The 16,650-nt window shown below is 40.7% G+C and overlaps 1 protein-coding gene across 2 annotated transcripts in view; it reads right to left on the bottom strand.

Moving 5' to 3' along the window:
• Positions 1 to 1,313: 1,313 nt before the first annotated feature.
• The window catches only part of pcgf3 (polycomb group ring finger 3), a 77,026-nt gene continuing 61,689 nt past the window's right edge, over positions 1,314 to 16,650 (bottom strand). For both annotated transcript variants that reach the window (XM_083980376.1, XM_083980377.1), the window contains exons 7-10: positions 12,635 to 12,723; positions 4,910 to 5,047; positions 2,545 to 2,625; positions 1,314 to 1,737 (exon numbers count right to left, since the gene is read on the bottom strand). In XM_083980376.1, the coding sequence (XP_083836502.1) occupies positions 1,690 to 1,737; positions 2,545 to 2,625; positions 4,910 to 5,047; positions 12,635 to 12,723 (356 nt within the window). In that variant the 3' untranslated portion in view covers positions 1,314 to 1,689. The remainder of the gene's footprint in view (positions 1,738 to 2,544; positions 2,626 to 4,909; positions 5,048 to 12,634; positions 12,724 to 16,650) is intronic.

Below are 16,650 nucleotides of genomic sequence, written 5' to 3'. Positions count from 1 at the left end.
TTTTAGAAATGTTCCTTAACTGATTTCACAACTTTCAAGCATTTGCAGCTCCAGCTGGCAGTGACAAGTAACTGAAATACACCCAAGAGACCCGACATCAGCTGTGACATCAGTAATCTGCACTTCATCAAACCGGCTGACATCTCCTACTTTACATTTGTTTAAAAATAATCATTACTTTTGCAGCTTTGGGAGAATTTTGCAGTAAAAATAACTTTATAACAACCCTATAGCACTGAAGGAGGCAGGTGAACATCTGCTCAAACTAAAAAGCTGTAAACATGTGGGTGTATCAGCATCTGCCTGCTGCAGGAACCCGAGGACGGATACCGAGGACTGCATGGAGCCAGAACTCAACAGGTTTGAGATCTAAGATAATGAACTAGTTCTCTGCACAAATATTGCATTTGTTATGTCTTGCAGGTATTTACGGACATGAGTGTTTTCTTTGTGAAGCTTCAGGATAGAATTTGTTGATAATGATAAAAAAATAAAATAAAAACTGCAATCTTAAGAAAGCAGGTGAGATGAGGAGCGTGGGTGGAGGGTCGGGGGTAGTTATGAAGCTTTCTTCGTCTTCTCTGTTTTAATGCTATGAGAGTAATGTAACATACTTAGACCCCACATTCACACAAACTGGCAAAGGATCTGATATATTTGTTTTGTGTCTTTCTCAGACAACATAAAGATGCATTTATATATTTTGATACTGATAGTGAGTCTGTCTTTAAAAATCCTAATTTATCACCTCCGGACATATAGATAGCACTTCTGGGATCCACTCTGTTTGCTTTCTTTTTCTTTTTTTAACAGTCTAAAGTCTCTCTTACTCTCTTCAATCTCTCTCTCTGTAATGACATTTTTATGTACAATATTGGTATATAGAACATAAATTACTACACAAATTTTTTTTTTAGCCTATTCACAATTGACAATCATCAAGAACCCAATAGCAAATTAGACAAAGCCAACAAAATGAAAATGGGGGAAAAAAAAAAAAAGATTCAGAGACAATTTACTTGATAAACAGCTTAAAATTGATGCCTGTTATATAACCTTTACCTTTTCCATAAACTTTCTGTGCTCCCAAGATGTGTCGAGTGTATTGTGAAAAGAAGAAGAAGAGAAAAAAAACACCTTTTATATAAAAAAACTTCCTCCTCTTCTCTCAGTCATTGTCTCAGGAGGATGAAATCTGCACGGAGCTCAAAAAGACGGTCACGTGATTCCCGACATCTTGTTTGCGTGTAAACAGAGCACCAGTAGTGTCTTGGTTCCATGTGTCTCTTCTGTACAAAAGTATAAATATATGCTTTCTCTCCATTTGTTTTTGTTTTTTTTCAGTTTTTTGTTTTTTTGTCGTTGTTTTTTTGTTTTTTGTTTTGTTCTGTTCACATATCTAGGATGTAGCGGACAAAAAATGGTTGTTTTAGTTCCTAAAAACACGCCAGTGTTGCAGTGTCTGTGCTGGAGGTTGCCAGTTTTGTGTTGTACTCGTCCCCTTGTCCCCCCTTTGGATCCCGATTTGCTGGCTTATGCTGACTTTTAGCGTCGGGCGTTTGCTTGGTGTTGTTGGTTGATTGATCGTCTTTGCATAAATAAAAAAATGTTGCGGCACAGTCTGCAGCCACCGGGCCAAAAGAATCAAAAAATTAAAAAGAAAGAAACAACCGTTGTGTCCGTTTTTAGCTACAGCAGATCCATCTTGGGTCTGTAATGGAGCAGGAGGGGGGATTTCTGCAAGAAAAACACAAAAACAAACTCAGAATTTCTTCTTTTTTTGCCTTTTGAAAACTAAAAACTAAAAATTAACATTATACTTAATGTGGCAGGTCTATATATTAGGCTACTTCTCTTAAAAGCTCATTTGGTGCAACTGGTCTAAGTGGTTGTTACCATAGCAACACAGCTTTAATGTAGCCTAGTGAACCTTTTAGGCTTGAAATAAATTTGTATTTCTCTGAAAGTGTCCAACTTTACACTTTATAGTTAAAATATCTTTGTTTATGTTTTTAGTTAACAAATCACTGCCTATCTAGTCAGGAACTGAAATCAAAGGTGAAACAGATTCAACATAAAACCACCAATCGCAAGTGTGAAATGTGACACCGTTGCCATAGTAAACTGCAGTGTTAAGGTTCTAGAATGTAGCATCAAGGAGGGGGCGTGGCTTCAGGACACTTGGGTCAGTACAGACGAGCAGTATGGAGGTATCTGGGTGTTTCATAGTGTGTGTTTTGGACGATTCAAAAGTGAACTCTATCTGCCATCATTAGGCTATATGAAAATCCGTTACCAGCCGGACCCCCCCTGGAACTCCAAAAGCATTTTGATAACTCGGAAAGTTCTCCGAACCCTTCCTTGGCATGACGCCGAGTATAGAAAATAAGTGAATTATCGATTTTGAGTGAAGTATCCCTTTAACAGATGTAGAGGGCTCAGTCTTTTCTTATGTTTGAGGTTTGATAAGAAACATTTTCTTCATTAACACTTTTAAATCAGTCAAAACTGTCACAACATTAATTTTAGCAGAGTGTGACTCACCTTAAATCTCCATCTTGTCACAACAACAAATTTCAAAGTGTGGTCCTTCCCCAAGATTTCCTCATTGCATAAAATGTCCAGCTATAAAAAGAAAAGAAGACAGTAAATTACTGACCACATTGTGACCACAGACAGTTTGAGCTTCCTCACAGCAGAGAGATGAATCTCCATCTCCCTCAGAGGAAGTTAACATGACACACTAAGACAAACAGTGGGTTAAAGCCACTTATTGTGGGATTTCCCAGCTGCATCCCATTGATTTGCTGCAGCAGCAAAACTTCCAACAATTATCCTCTCTCTCCCACTATCTGGCTTTCATTTTTCAGCCTGACTTATAACATCACTGTTTCCCAGAGTGCATGGGGGCTGAGTTTTGACATGAGCGGCCGCCGGCGCCCGTGCAGCAGTGGGGCTGTTAGGGAGAACACAGGAGTTCAATAGCGAGCACGAGGGCAGGAGCGCCAGGTCCACGGCTCCTCCTGTGAAGTCAACATTGATATTCTGCTGAGCAGCGCCTCGGCATCTGCATCTGCCAATCAATACTGAGAGACACAGAGAGAGAGAGAGAGAGAGAGAGAGAGAGAGAGAGAGAGAGAGAGAGAGAGAGAGAGAGAGAGAGAGAGAGAGACTGAGACAAACACTGCCACAGCGCCACCTGCTGGCTGTGACTAGCAGAACAGCAGCCGGCCTCCAGTCCAAGTTTGATCAGGAAAATACCTGGACTGTGTTTGTTTTATTTTGTTGATTTCTTTACTATTTAAAAAATCTGATTAGGTTGTTTCTTTAATTTTCTGGTTTTCTTATCTCCAAGTTTTCTCAAAGCAATCCATTTTAAAATGTAAACATGAGTTTTGAGAAATTGTGCTGGATAATTTAACCAAAAACATTCATATTATTTACCAGATTAACCCACAAATTAATATTTTATTTGCTGCCCTATTAACTACAGAGGAATACTGTAGGCCTATATGTAAGGGATAATGTATAGTCTGGAGGTTGTTATGGAGAAATAAACCCCGACAGGAAGTATGGAACCCTGACGCAAAGCTTTTGCAAGTGAAGAAACGTCACTACTCATTTACATGTCGACATGAAGCATGCGCAGAAAGAACGTAACCAGACAGACAACATTCAAAAAAGGTTTATTCCACCTCTCTGAAACCGAATGAAACTCCATTCAGTTTGGGCCCGTTTATTCTGAGGTGTTTATATGGAGCATTTTCATTCAGGTTTGGACATCTAAACCGATTCTTATCAGAATATTTGGCTCCATGTAAACCCAGCTATTGACTTCCAATAATGCAGTTCAAGTTTAATGAATCAAATAGGAAGAAAACAGATGGATGGATGGAGCTGTAGAGCTTGGTTGGTTTCCTCCATCCACTCATCGACAGGACCACAGCGGTGGGTTTAAAAACACAAGGGATGAGTAAATGGTTGCGTCGTTCTCTGACAAAGCGACTCATGTGTAAAGCTCGCCGCAGAATACGTTCCAACAACGACTTCTGATAGTCGACAGATAGCACAACAATGGCAGAGCGGCCGCCTCGCCAAACTGGTGCTACTGGGGGGGGGGGGGGGGGGGGGGGGGGGGGGGGGGGGCGATATGATGGAGGCGGCCCACTCATCTCCGTGACAGCCAATAGAATAAAAAACAAAAACACGGAAAATAGAAAAATAGAAGGCAAGAAGGCGACCGTGATGATTATTCACGGCATCCTGAAACAAATCCATCTGTCAAATCGTGGCCCACCCCCACCCTGCCCCCCCCACGTCGCTCTGAATGAGGCGGTAAAGACAATAAATAGAAAAATTACCACATCTAGATATCAAAAGGGACTCGTTTCCTGCCAAATATAACAAACACAAAAGGCCTCTGTGTGAGTCAGCGTGGAGACGTTTTACTCACTGACCTTTATGTAATATCTTGTGATTAACTAAACTTTCTGATACACATGGCCCACACCGCCCAGCTGCTTCAAAACAAACGCCAATAATTAAGAGATTTGTACCAAAATTGATACAAATCCTTTTTTTGGGGGGAAAACAAAACAAACGAAAACATGCAATTTGTTGTTTGTCTTTAACAAGCGCAGATGATTTGTATCCACATTCTTTGTTAAGCACAGGAATTATTTGGACACAAAATGTTGGAATTAAACCACTTTTATCATCAAGTTAAGATGATTCTCTTTTATTTCCTCACTTTTCTATGTCGTATACTGTATTTCTTTTCCTTTTTCTAATCTTTGTGGTTTCTAACCTTCTATACCTTTTACTAAAAAAACCACATGTAGCGTGTGTGACAGTGGTTTCCTCTCAGAACGCAGCTTTCCGCGCTGCTGGAGCGCGTTATTATTTGTACCTCATTAAATGATGTCAGGTTAAGCTTTTTGGCGATGAACTTCTTGAGGTGGAGGACCGTGGCTTGTGCTGAACAGCGGATCCACTTGCGCTTCAGACCTCGGAGTTTGCTGCTGTTGCACTCCAGGCAGATGCTGACCTGTCGGAGGAAACACAGCGACACGGAGCAGGAGGTGAACAGACGTGAAAAACATCAGGAAAAACTGATTTTCATTCTGCAGTTTATCAGAAACTTGAATAGTTTACAGTAGAAAATGTTTCTCTACTAAGGCCAAACAACCTCCACATCGTCCCACTGGATTTTACAAGAGAGAAAGAAAAGTAAAAAGCAGGTGGTCTGAATATAAACATGAACATAAAGACAAAACTGACACACTGACAAAAACACACCAAACCAACAAACACAACCTCCCTGAAAGATTTAATTCAAGATTTCCCAAAGTTTTCAGGTAGCAGTCTTTAGCAATCATATCTGGGGTTGATTAATGTCAAAGTCAAAGTCAAAGAACACTTCATTAATCACTGAAGGGAAATTCAGGTGTCTCGCTCATTCAGACAGTTTGAAACACAGTCCAGTAAAAACAATAAGAGGACAGTGAATAAAAAACAGACAAGACAACAATGTGTTGGTGAACTCAGGGTTTTCAGTTATGTGGCTGATTCTTCAATTAGGGGCGTTTCTCTGTCTCCAGAGTGAACTTTAAAGGAATATAAAGTTTTGTTTTTGTCAGGTCTAAGTTGTAAAGGGTCTGAAAAAAAAATAATTGTGTCTTTATTATGACATTTGAATATTTTTTTGGCATCTTAAAAATCCAAATATGCCAGAATTTCTATGATTTGGGCTCGTCCCCAACCCAGACATCAACAACATCTTCTTCATAGTAAAGTAATAAAAAAAGTTTAATTCATGAAAACTTTGCATTGTCCCATAATAACTTAAAACATATATTTCAGTTTCATTTAGCTTATATATGAACAATATCACTGTCCCCAGTTCATGTGTCATTACCATCACTGTTTAGAGAGCAATAAAGATTTTTCAAACTACAAACAAACAAAAGTACCAGTGGCTCAAGGCCAGACATGACAGAAGGATCATGACTTATTGATCTGAATGGTAAGCAGCACCATCTCATTGTCTTTACCATCACAATATTGGCTGACAGTCAATGACGTCAAAATGACAATCAAAGCTCTGCTAAGATCTAATAAAGCTTTTGAAATGGAAAAAAAGAGTTTAAAAAGATGTATTTTTTCAAGATTTCACAGGTTAAAAGGCCCAAGCAACAGAAGAATCCCCCATATCCAGCTCTTTATCTTCAGCAATGTGTCTGTAATGCGTCTCTCAGCTGCAGGAGCGCTGCTACTGTTTCTCAAACTAGTTTTTTTCTGAGCTTGCAGCTAAATTTGAGAGATGCCAAGTCAACACTGTTCAGAGTTCAGTCGGTGTGAGTTTACTGTAAAATAAAAACGGGGGTTTCTTATTTCCTCCAGGATCACAGCAGCAGGCCGGTGCAGTGACGGCTCCTTAACTCAGCCCGACACCGCGGCTCGCTGATCTCCACCTTTTGCTTCCACAGCACATCTCACTCAGCCACTATTGTCTTGTTTGTCTTTGGCTTATTGGCTTCTTTCCTGCGCCTCAGTGTCGCTGCCATTGGCCCGTGCACTTGTTTTTCCCCCTCGAGGTGACACGGTGGGTGGGTTTTGGAAGTCACCGGCTGCAGGAGTCAGAATGCATTACTGCCACTGAGCCTCGGCCCCCGCATACCAAAGCACAGGAGGACAGAGGCTTTGTATTTCTTCATTAGTGGGTGTCCTTCTGTCTCTTTTTCCTCTCTCCTTCTCTCTCTCTGTGTGTGGAGACAGGCAGAGCGAACATCGGCCTGCTTTCTGCTTAAACTTGGAAATCGTCTCTGTTCTCAGATCAACACTGGCAACACTGAAACATATCGTGCTCTCCAATAGAGCCTGGCAATAGCAGAGGCTCATAATGTGGAATAAAAGCCTCAGTGGTGATCTGGACTCCACAGTCAAAGGCAGCTTCACCACATCACAGTGGCGTCGACCACGTCTTTAAGGAGCCGGTAGAAACTGATGCAACAGTGAGACATAAAGAAAATATCATACAGAAAACCCACCAGTCGTTACTGAGCCTCTCTGTCCCTGTCGTTGTTGTTGAGTATCAGGTTTGGACTCATAATGTCAGAAGGGTTTTTGGTTGTTTAGTAAAAGTTAGGGATGCACGACAACCATCGGTACAGATAATTATCGGCCAAAACATCTTTTTTGCTGATGACTAGAGCATTAATCATCATAATCAGCCAACATCGCCTTGATTTCCCTCATTTTCAGTCTGTTTGTCCCCTCAGTTGATTTGAAACAATAATAAATGTTGATTTTTGAAGAGTTTTAACTGTTCTTGTAGTTACGGCGCTTTTCCACTACACAGTCACGGCACGGCATGGGTGCTTTTCCACTACAGCTGAGCTCTTCTAGTTCCTCCTCAGCGGGGGTGGGGTCGTCGTGGGGCCCTCTCTCTCTTTTTTCGATCCTCTCGTCAGCTCCAAACTCACTCGTCTGCACCTCGATTACGGACCACAGCTGGTTTTACACACAGCAACATTTAACTCGGGTGAATGAATAACAACAGTCTCGGTACAGATCAGTGGTCGCTGCTGCTGCTCTGTTTTTGAAATTTCCGGGTTTGATTCTCATGTCGGACGCAGCGCTTGCGACTCTTCCAGTGACGACGCTCTGCCCAATCAGTGGAAGGCAGCCGGCTTCGGCACGCTTGGAACCAGGGCCAAGGAGGTACAAAAATGGTACCTGGTACTAGGGGCTAGTGGAAAAGCACCATTAGTTAGTTATTTATTTAGTTAGTTAGAGTTTATTTCAGACATGTTAAGAAATAATACAGTCAGACATAACAAATAAATACTTAACAAAGACAACACATGAAAAATTTAAATAATTGAAAAAGAATGGATATAAACTTTTAAAAACGATATCAGGCATTGGCATCGGTTATGAGAAGCAGAAAGTTATCAGTGATTGGTATTGGTGGAAAAAAAGGGGTTAAAATCCATCCTTAGATGTATCGGCATCAGAAAACTTTGCAAAACTTTTCTTTTCTTTTACGGAGATAGACTCAGAATAGAAGAATAATGGACAAGCCTTAGTTTGGACGCTGATAAATTAACCTTTAAGCGTCCAAGGTTCGGTTAATAATTTAGAGTCGAGCTCCGTCTCCAAGTTTCTGCACAGTGAGACTCTTTAAACCCGGAGCAGCTGTAGTTTTTTTTACATTTACATGATCTGATCTGATCCTCTTGGACAGAGACGGACGATCTCCTCCGACTCTGCTGCTTCGTGTTCTGGTAACGACTCAGGTTCTCCCGGCTTCTAGTTGTGATTCAGCTCTAGTATTTCTGGTATGTGTCTGTGTTTCCATTAGCTCTGCTCTCCCTGGCGCTGCCTCTCACACCCAAGGTTACCGACTGAAAGGTCGTCCAGAAGACAGCGGGGACGTGTCCTGGAAACCGTCCATGCGTGGCGGTCGGTCTGCCAGAGAGCGGCCTCCACGTCTTCAGTGACGGGGCGGGGAGGGGGACAAGAGGGAGGAGGGAGGGGGACCGTCAACTCAGCTTCCTGGGACTGTCGTGTCCCTGGTGTTCACTCTTCCTCACTGCAGCTGCTGCCTCCTCCTTTTGACTTATTTCTCTTCGGTTTTGCTCAAATTCATCAAAGCACCATAAAACTCCTGAGAGGCTCCGTCTCATTTTGCATTTTCCAATTGTCTCCCTTCGTCACCTCTCTGCTTCTCTAACAGCTTGTCTGTAATTACGGCATCATCTGCTTAACAACATGTAGCTGGTTGCTACATTTGGGGAGAGGAAACGGGGCTTTGAAGGATCTGTACAAGTCTCAGTCCTCAGCTGTGGAGTCAAACTTAGAGACATCTGGCAGAGGAAGTTAAGTACGTATAAAGTTACTTGTAAAGGAGACATATTCTGCCCCTTTTCCACAAATTAAAATAGTTCCCGGGTGTCTTAAAAGACATATCTGTAAAATACCCAAAGGATCAAACATCACAGCTCTTTTCATACTCTCAAAACATAACGGCTGGTTTCAGTGCCTGTCCCTTTAAATGCAAATAAGCCACTGCTTGCCCCGCCCCCTTGTACCGGTCCCAGGTAGGGGTGGTATTATGCAAATTTGAGTCCTAGTTACATCACTGGAAGACAACTGAGGGGAACAGCTCGTAAAACTTGAGCCTAAAAATTACAGATTTTTTTGTCAATTCTCACATTTTGGGGGCCGGAAGGCAAGACAAACACCCAAATATATGTTAAAGAGCCTTCAAAAAGTGATATTTCCATAATATGTCCCCTTTAATGCACTTTACTTTAGCTTTAACTTGGACTGCTGCTGCTATTAGTGTGTGTATCATGCAGATCCATTCATCTTTATACATCCTGTGCATCCTGCAGTGGAGCTTTTGCTTTGCTGGTCTATTTCTCATTATCATCATCTTTATCAACTTATTCCGCTTTATAATCCATCATAGATTATTGCTTCTACTATTATCATTTCCATATCATTAGGTATGCATGCTATGTATACAGCACTGACATCATTAGCATATCATTATCGGCATTTAATGTACATATTATATCATTATTACCGTTATATTGTTACTTTCATGTTCTATAGACCTCTGCATTTTGTCCCTTTGTGTTAAATTAAGTCTGTTTATGTCTTCTTATGTCATATTATATTGATATTTACTGGAGTCAAGTGATGTTTCTGTAAAATCAGTTTAAGTTTATGGATAAAAACAACAGAACTGATCACAAGTGCATGATTGAGGATAATGTAGAAACTGTCACAGCAAACTAACAGATCCCAAAACAGTCAGAAAAAGACTGAACATTTGGTCCCTCTGCAGGATTCTTACTTCAGCAGGTTTGCAGGGTTTCTTGTTTGCAGAATATCTTAAAGCTCAAAACACTTGCTTCTTCCAAAACCTGCAGCATTAGTGAGATGCGTTAACAACAGCGACTGTGGGATCTCTGCATGTCCCTAAAAACATCTAGAAATGGTCTTTAGAGGTAAAAACCTTATACTGTAGAAATCAGTTCTCCTGTCGTCCTCTGCCTCCCCTCCTCCCTCTCTCTCCGTGATATTTGACACGACTCGACCCTGTTAGATATTCTGAGCGCATTCTGCACCGCTGTTGAAATTTCAAAAGGGCAAGATCTCCACCCTCACCGGCCGCCTCCCACACGGCCGACGAGGCTGAGCTGCTGCGTTTGGAGGAGACCGGCTTGTGCTTTTAAAAAAATCTGGCTGCTGGCTTCTTCTTTTTAAATGTCTTATTAAAAAACACAACAGCTAAAATAGAACAAAGACAATTTTCTCTCACATTAAGAGGGAGAAGGAGACGACACCTTGTGTTCCTGATACCGTCTGTCCACAACAACAACAATCACCGCTCTGCATTATTAATATCTTTTTCTTTTTTTTTGCAGAGATGGGAGAAGGTGCCAGAATACAAATGAAATCAAGAGGATCATCGTTTCCATTTTAAATGCATCCATTCAGTGGACAACGACGAAGGAATCTGTCTCTAAATGTGAACCTATAGAAATCAAACAGACACAAACCCCCAAAAGACAAAAGCGAGCGGTAATTGTGAAACAGCCCCGGTGGTGGTGGTGAATCACACGGCGGGCCACGTTTATAAAGGCGATAATTAAAAAGCAGGCTTTTAAAAGGTAATTGTCCCAACAATTATCACCAACAGTATTTTAATTCCTCTGTGCTTTTGTTCCTGACAGTCGGCTTTGTAACCTGCAATTATTTTATCCAATTTGCTTCTTCTTATCTTTAAAAAAAAAAAAAAAGACAAACTAATTTGCGCTGCGTCTGAAATTTCCTTAAAACTAGTTTGTTTTTAAAAAGGCCAGTTCCCTTAGTGTCACATCAAAAAGAACATGCAGTCACTTAACTGGAGTGTTATCTAACCACACAGAGAGAGTTACTGTTTAATTTACCCTGGTTCTTACATTAAAGCCTCCAGGAAATCACATGCAGCCAGTCAGGAGAGGCCTGCAGGGTCCTGGTGGGTTGCCAGGTTTGTTGGCACTGCACTATAAATCACCTCAATCCTAATTTTTCAAAAATATATGTTGAATATTTACTTTTTAAGTCCATGCTTTACCTGCCTGAAGTCAAAGTCAAGTCTTATCAATGTTAGTGAGGCAAGTCTAAAGTCCTTAAAGAGGAACTGTGCAGGATTTGTAGCTTAACTCTGCTAATTTTTTTTCCTTTATTAAATTACATCTTTGGAGTAATTGTGATGGTTTAATAAATGGCTTAACTTGTTACGAGGGACATTAGAGGCTCTCTGCTTTCAAAGTGTATGTCACTTAGTGCGCCTCTTGGCTGAAAAACAACTTCACTACTGTAGATCAGCACTGCCGCCTCGTGTGCCAGCTCTCGTCTCTGTCGCAGCGACACAAACTCGCCCCGTAACCTGAAATCTCTTGTTTATGACGGATAAGACTACACAAACATAAACATCGTAACAACGTATATGATAAATAACGTTATCCACCGCTCCATGGATTGATTTCTCGCCGGCTTCGTTGCAAACAAATGCACATGGCCGGGAGGAGGGTTAGCAACACAGGAGAAGAGACCAGACTTGCACAGTTCCTCTTCAAATATGTGATTTAAGGCTCACTGCATTGAGCAGGTGTCCTATAAAGAGAGGATATACTCCTCGCTGCAATGGCCACCGGGTTCGATATCACCTAGCGGCCCTTTGCTGCATGCCATTCCCCCTCTATCTCTCTCCCAGTTTCTTGTGTCTCTCCAGCTATCCAGTTAGATAAAGGCATAAAAGCCTGAAAAAATACTTTAAAAAAGGGATTTAAAGGGGAACTGTGCAAGTCCGCTCGCTTTTCCGCTGTTTTGTTTACGCTCCTCTCGTCCACGTGCATTTGTTTACAACGAAGCCGGCGAAAAATCAATAAATGGAGCAGTGGATAACATTATATAACATATACGATGTTACGATTTGTATATTTGTGTAGTCTTAACTGTGTCTTAACAGGTTACGGAGCACGTTTGTGTCACGGTGTCACCGGGGCGGCGACCAAGTAACTACACTGATGTTGCAAGGTTGGTTTCAGCCGTGAGACGCCAGGTGGAAGACAGAGAGCCTCCGTTCTCATTCGTAATAAGTCACAAGTCATGTAGTTAACTATCACAATTACTCTGGAGCTTTTTAATTAAGGTTAAAATGTAGCATAGCCACGGAAGAAATCCTGTTTAGTTCCTCTTTAAATCAAGTCATGTGACCAAATCCGCCGCCTTGGCTCCAGTAACCAATAAAATAAATGAAGGATGTGAGTGACTGTGTTTGCGTTGTAGGCTATAAAAAAAGAAAAACCCTGGTTCATTCTGATGTCTCAGACCCAGACACCATTCATCACTTCATCCATTCATCCATCGGCCCGACAGCTCGTCCATGCAGCGTCGCTGGAGTCGATCCCAGCCGCCACAGGGCGAGGGCGGGGTCCGACCTGGACAGGTATCCGGTCCATGACAGGGCTGACATGACTCCACACAAACACACACACTTAACACTCACACCTACGTGTCGGCCAATCAGACTAATGTGTCCGTGAAGCTGGAGAACCTGCTGGAGTCTCACCTGCTCGTCGCTACGGTGATAGTCGTTGTCCTCCTCTGGTTTCTCCTCTCCCGCCTCCTTATTGGCCGTGTCCTCCGATTTCGCGTCACCTGTTGAGAAGAAAACCAGGAATTGAGCATCGTTGATCGAGCAGAAACCGATCAGAAACATTTTCAGGGTTCCTTTTCTTTCCTTGAAATCATTTTCCAGGACTTTTTCAGCTGCTACAGTACGAGACGCATGTTATTACGCCATACACTAATAGTTTATTCATTCATGTTTTGAAGAAGTTTTCTTTTCCACAGTTGTACCTTATTTTGCACATTTAACCAGTTTGTTTCTGTTTATTCCTCTCTCACCCCCAGAAGTCAGAGTTAATGATGTGCAGTCTATGGCTCTAATTTATGAAATAATCTCTTACATGCTCAGAAATGGTGACAAATTTATCATAGAACAATGTTTTTGTTTTTAAACCACGCCCACTGCAGCTCTCTGCTGCTCCTCTATCTGTCACTCAGCAGAGAAAACCCTTATGTTCGTGGTGCAAAACTGGAAACACTCATCAACTGAAAAAAGCCTCTAGTTTTCTCTCTAGGCGCTTCTTTGGAAAATAAATCCTTAGCGAGGTCTGAAAAAGTCAAACTGAGCTCTGGTAGCTGATGTCACAATGTGATATAATAATAATTTTCCAGGACAACTCAAGCTTTTCCAGGACATTTGACTGGAAAATTGGTCAACCGTTCTCCAGGACGAGTAGGAACCCTGATTTTATTTCATTAATTTAAGTCACGAGGCTTCAGGTTCCTGTTAAAACCAAGACTGGGGTGTGTTTCTCTGTGCAGCCGGAGCATAAAGACGCCTCCTGCAGAGCTCCATTCATAAAGGCAATTACATGTCCGAGGGTGTCGAAGCATTGTTTAAACGACGTATCTGCTGCCTGGACACGTCGCAACATACACAGCAACTTGTAATAAAACAACAAAACCCCCCTCAGTCGTCCTCCTTCACACTGATTAAACCTAGACCAGCGCCGGCTTCATCTGGTTTTTCTTTTTACTGTTTGTGCCTTTCTCAGAAAAGCTGAGGCACTGAACGATCCGAATCACCGCAGATCGACTGTATTTACAGTTTATGTAAAAGGCTTGAAGACAAGATTTTTTAAATGAACCTTTGGGGACATGAAAGGCTTCAGTAAAAGTCCTCTACAGTCTGAAATTACCTTCAATTATCCCCTCGAGGACTGAAGTGTGAAGGCTGAACTGTGTCTCAGACAAAGTGCTCAGGGACTGTTGAACTGCATTTTAAGCTCCTTCCCCCCTCAGACTTGTTCATAGATCAGGATTTTGGATTTTTGGGGAGTTTGCATCCAACAATTTTTCAGTGTTTCCTGTTTCGAGCAGCGACTCAAATATTAATGCGCTGAGCCGACTGCAGCCTCATGAATTCACCTCTGATGCGAGACAGGAAGAAGGAATTTATTTCCTTCTGCACTTTGAGTCGACATCACAAAGATCTGCAAGATGCAAAAAGTGTGGGACTGAAACAAGAGATGATACGGTTCAGACATCTATGAATGAACCTGTATCTGTATCTGTAGGTAAGAAAGACCAAGAACCAATCAATACAATCAATTAATCAACTAGCAAACTGATATATAAATAAAAGGAAATTGAAATCCAGTCCATCAGCTCTGCGTTGATAATAAACAGGGTCTAATAATGAAAGAATTACAGATCAATAGTCGCGGTTCAGTCTGGATGACAGTCAGGAGCATCATTACTGATTACTGAAACTAACACGACTTTTAATTATCAAGTTACATGACAATTAGTTCCTGGATCAGTCAGTCACTGTGAACAAAATCTCATCAGATCATTTTCCCAGGGTTCACGGAGGCGAATAAAAAAAAAAAAACGTTTGTTGTGTCAAACCCAAAATGACTCAATGATACGAGAGAAATTATATATTTATAATTAGGATGTGTTGATTTTAAGGCAATGTCCATCCAGGGCCGTTCTGAATTCACTTTCTGCCATTTTTAATCTGTTTTGATGTGATGATGTTTGAATGCTCCTCTATCTATCTATCTATCTATCTATCTATCTATCTATCTATCTATCTATCTATCTATCTATCTATCTATCTATCTATCTATCTATCTATCTATCTATAAATAAAGTATCTATCTATCTATAAATAAAGTATCTATCAAAAAATAAATAAAGTATCTATCTATCTATCTATCTATCAAGTATCTATCTATCTATCTATCTATCTATCTATCTATCTATCTATCTATCAAGTATCTATCTATCTATCAATCTATCAATCTATCTATCAATCTATCTATCTATCTATCTATCTATCTATATATAAAGTATCTATCTATCTATCTATCTATCTATCTATCTATCTATCTATCTATCTATCTATCTATCTATCTATCTATCTATCTACAGTTAAGGTCAAAATTATTAGCCCCCATGCAACTTTTTAACATTTCCCTAAAATAATGCCCAATGTTAGCAATATTCATACAATTTTATTTAGTAAATCATTCATCAATGATATGACCCCATTTTGGTACACTTTGGAATGTGAAATAAATATTCGAGATTTATTTATGAACAATTTGGTAAAAATTGAGATGGTCAAAATTATTAGCCCTCTATGGGATTTTTTGCTTGCTTTTTCTGCTAACTCGGTTTGAAACCACACCTGAGCAGTCAAAAAACACAAGATTTCCAAAACTTTGGAGCGCAAAATAATCAGAGATGTCAACAAGAAACCCTGGACCTCTGCAAAGACGATTGTTGCTGAACTGGCTTCATCTGGACATGATGTTTCATGCAAGACTGTTGTGAGGGATCTTCATCGTGGTGGACTTAATGGTCATCGTCCAAGAAAAACCCCTTTGCTCTCACGGCAGCACATCAAAGTCGGACTGAACTTTGCCAGAGACAATTTGAAACATTAGGGTGAGTTTTGGAAGTCTGTGCTTTGGTCTGATGAAACTACACATGAGCTGTTTGGGCATGCACCACGATGAAGAGCCCTCACAACAGTCTTGCATGAAACATCATGTCCAGATGAAGCCAGTTCAGCAACAATCGTCTTTGCAGAGGGTTTCTTGTTGACATCTCTGATTATTTTGCGCTCCAAAGTTTTGGAAATCTTGTGTTTTTTGACTGCTCAGGTGTGGTTTCAAACCGAGTTAGCAGAAAAAGCAAGCAAAAAATCCCATAGAGGGCTAATAATTTTGACCATCTCAATTTTTACCAAATTGTTCATAAATAAATCTCGAATATTTATTTCACATTCCAAAGTGTACCAAAATGGGGTCATATCATTGATGAATGATTTACTAAATAAAATTTTATGAATATTGCTAACATTGGGCATTATTTTAGGGAAATGTTAAAAAGTTGCATGGGGGCTAATAATTTTGACCTTAACTGTATCTATCTATCTATCTATCTATCTATCTATCTATCTATCTATCTATCTATAAAGTATATATCTATCTATCTATCTATCTATCTATCTATCTATCTATCTATCTATCTATCTATCTATCTATCTATCTATCTATCTTAAATATTATAACTTCCTTGCCACTTTCACGCCTCTAAATCTGAGTTTTACTTGTGGACGGAAAACTGAGCAACTTTTTAAACTCCCATCATGTGAAGCAGCTACTGAGTTTGTCCGGCCCAGGTGGGGTTTTATATTTCTTTATGGATTTCTTTTCTTTTCTTTGCGGATGTGTGGATTTCCCCGTTGAGGGGGGGCGGTGATATTGTAGTATTGAATTTTGGATATGAAACTCAGTTATCAAAAGTCAAAATTGCGTCGCACTGACAAAAAAAAAACTGCTGCACGGACCGATTTTTACTGCTGCGTCTTTTTCTTTTTTTATTCTTTCCTCTCTCTCTCTCTCTCCTGTAACCTTTACAAACAAAGGAATCCAGTCTATTCCTGCTGGATTTTAGTGGGTAATAACACGGTGTTCGTGTGTGTGGACAGTTTACTGCTCA

The sequence above is a fragment of the Trachurus trachurus genome, assembly GCF_905171665.1.
Source record: "Trachurus trachurus genome assembly, chromosome: 10".
NCBI lineage: Eukaryota > Metazoa > Chordata > Actinopteri > Carangiformes > Carangidae > Trachurus > Trachurus trachurus.
Note: the sequence above shows the minus strand (reverse complement) of the source record. Positions and strands in the feature narration are given on the sequence as shown.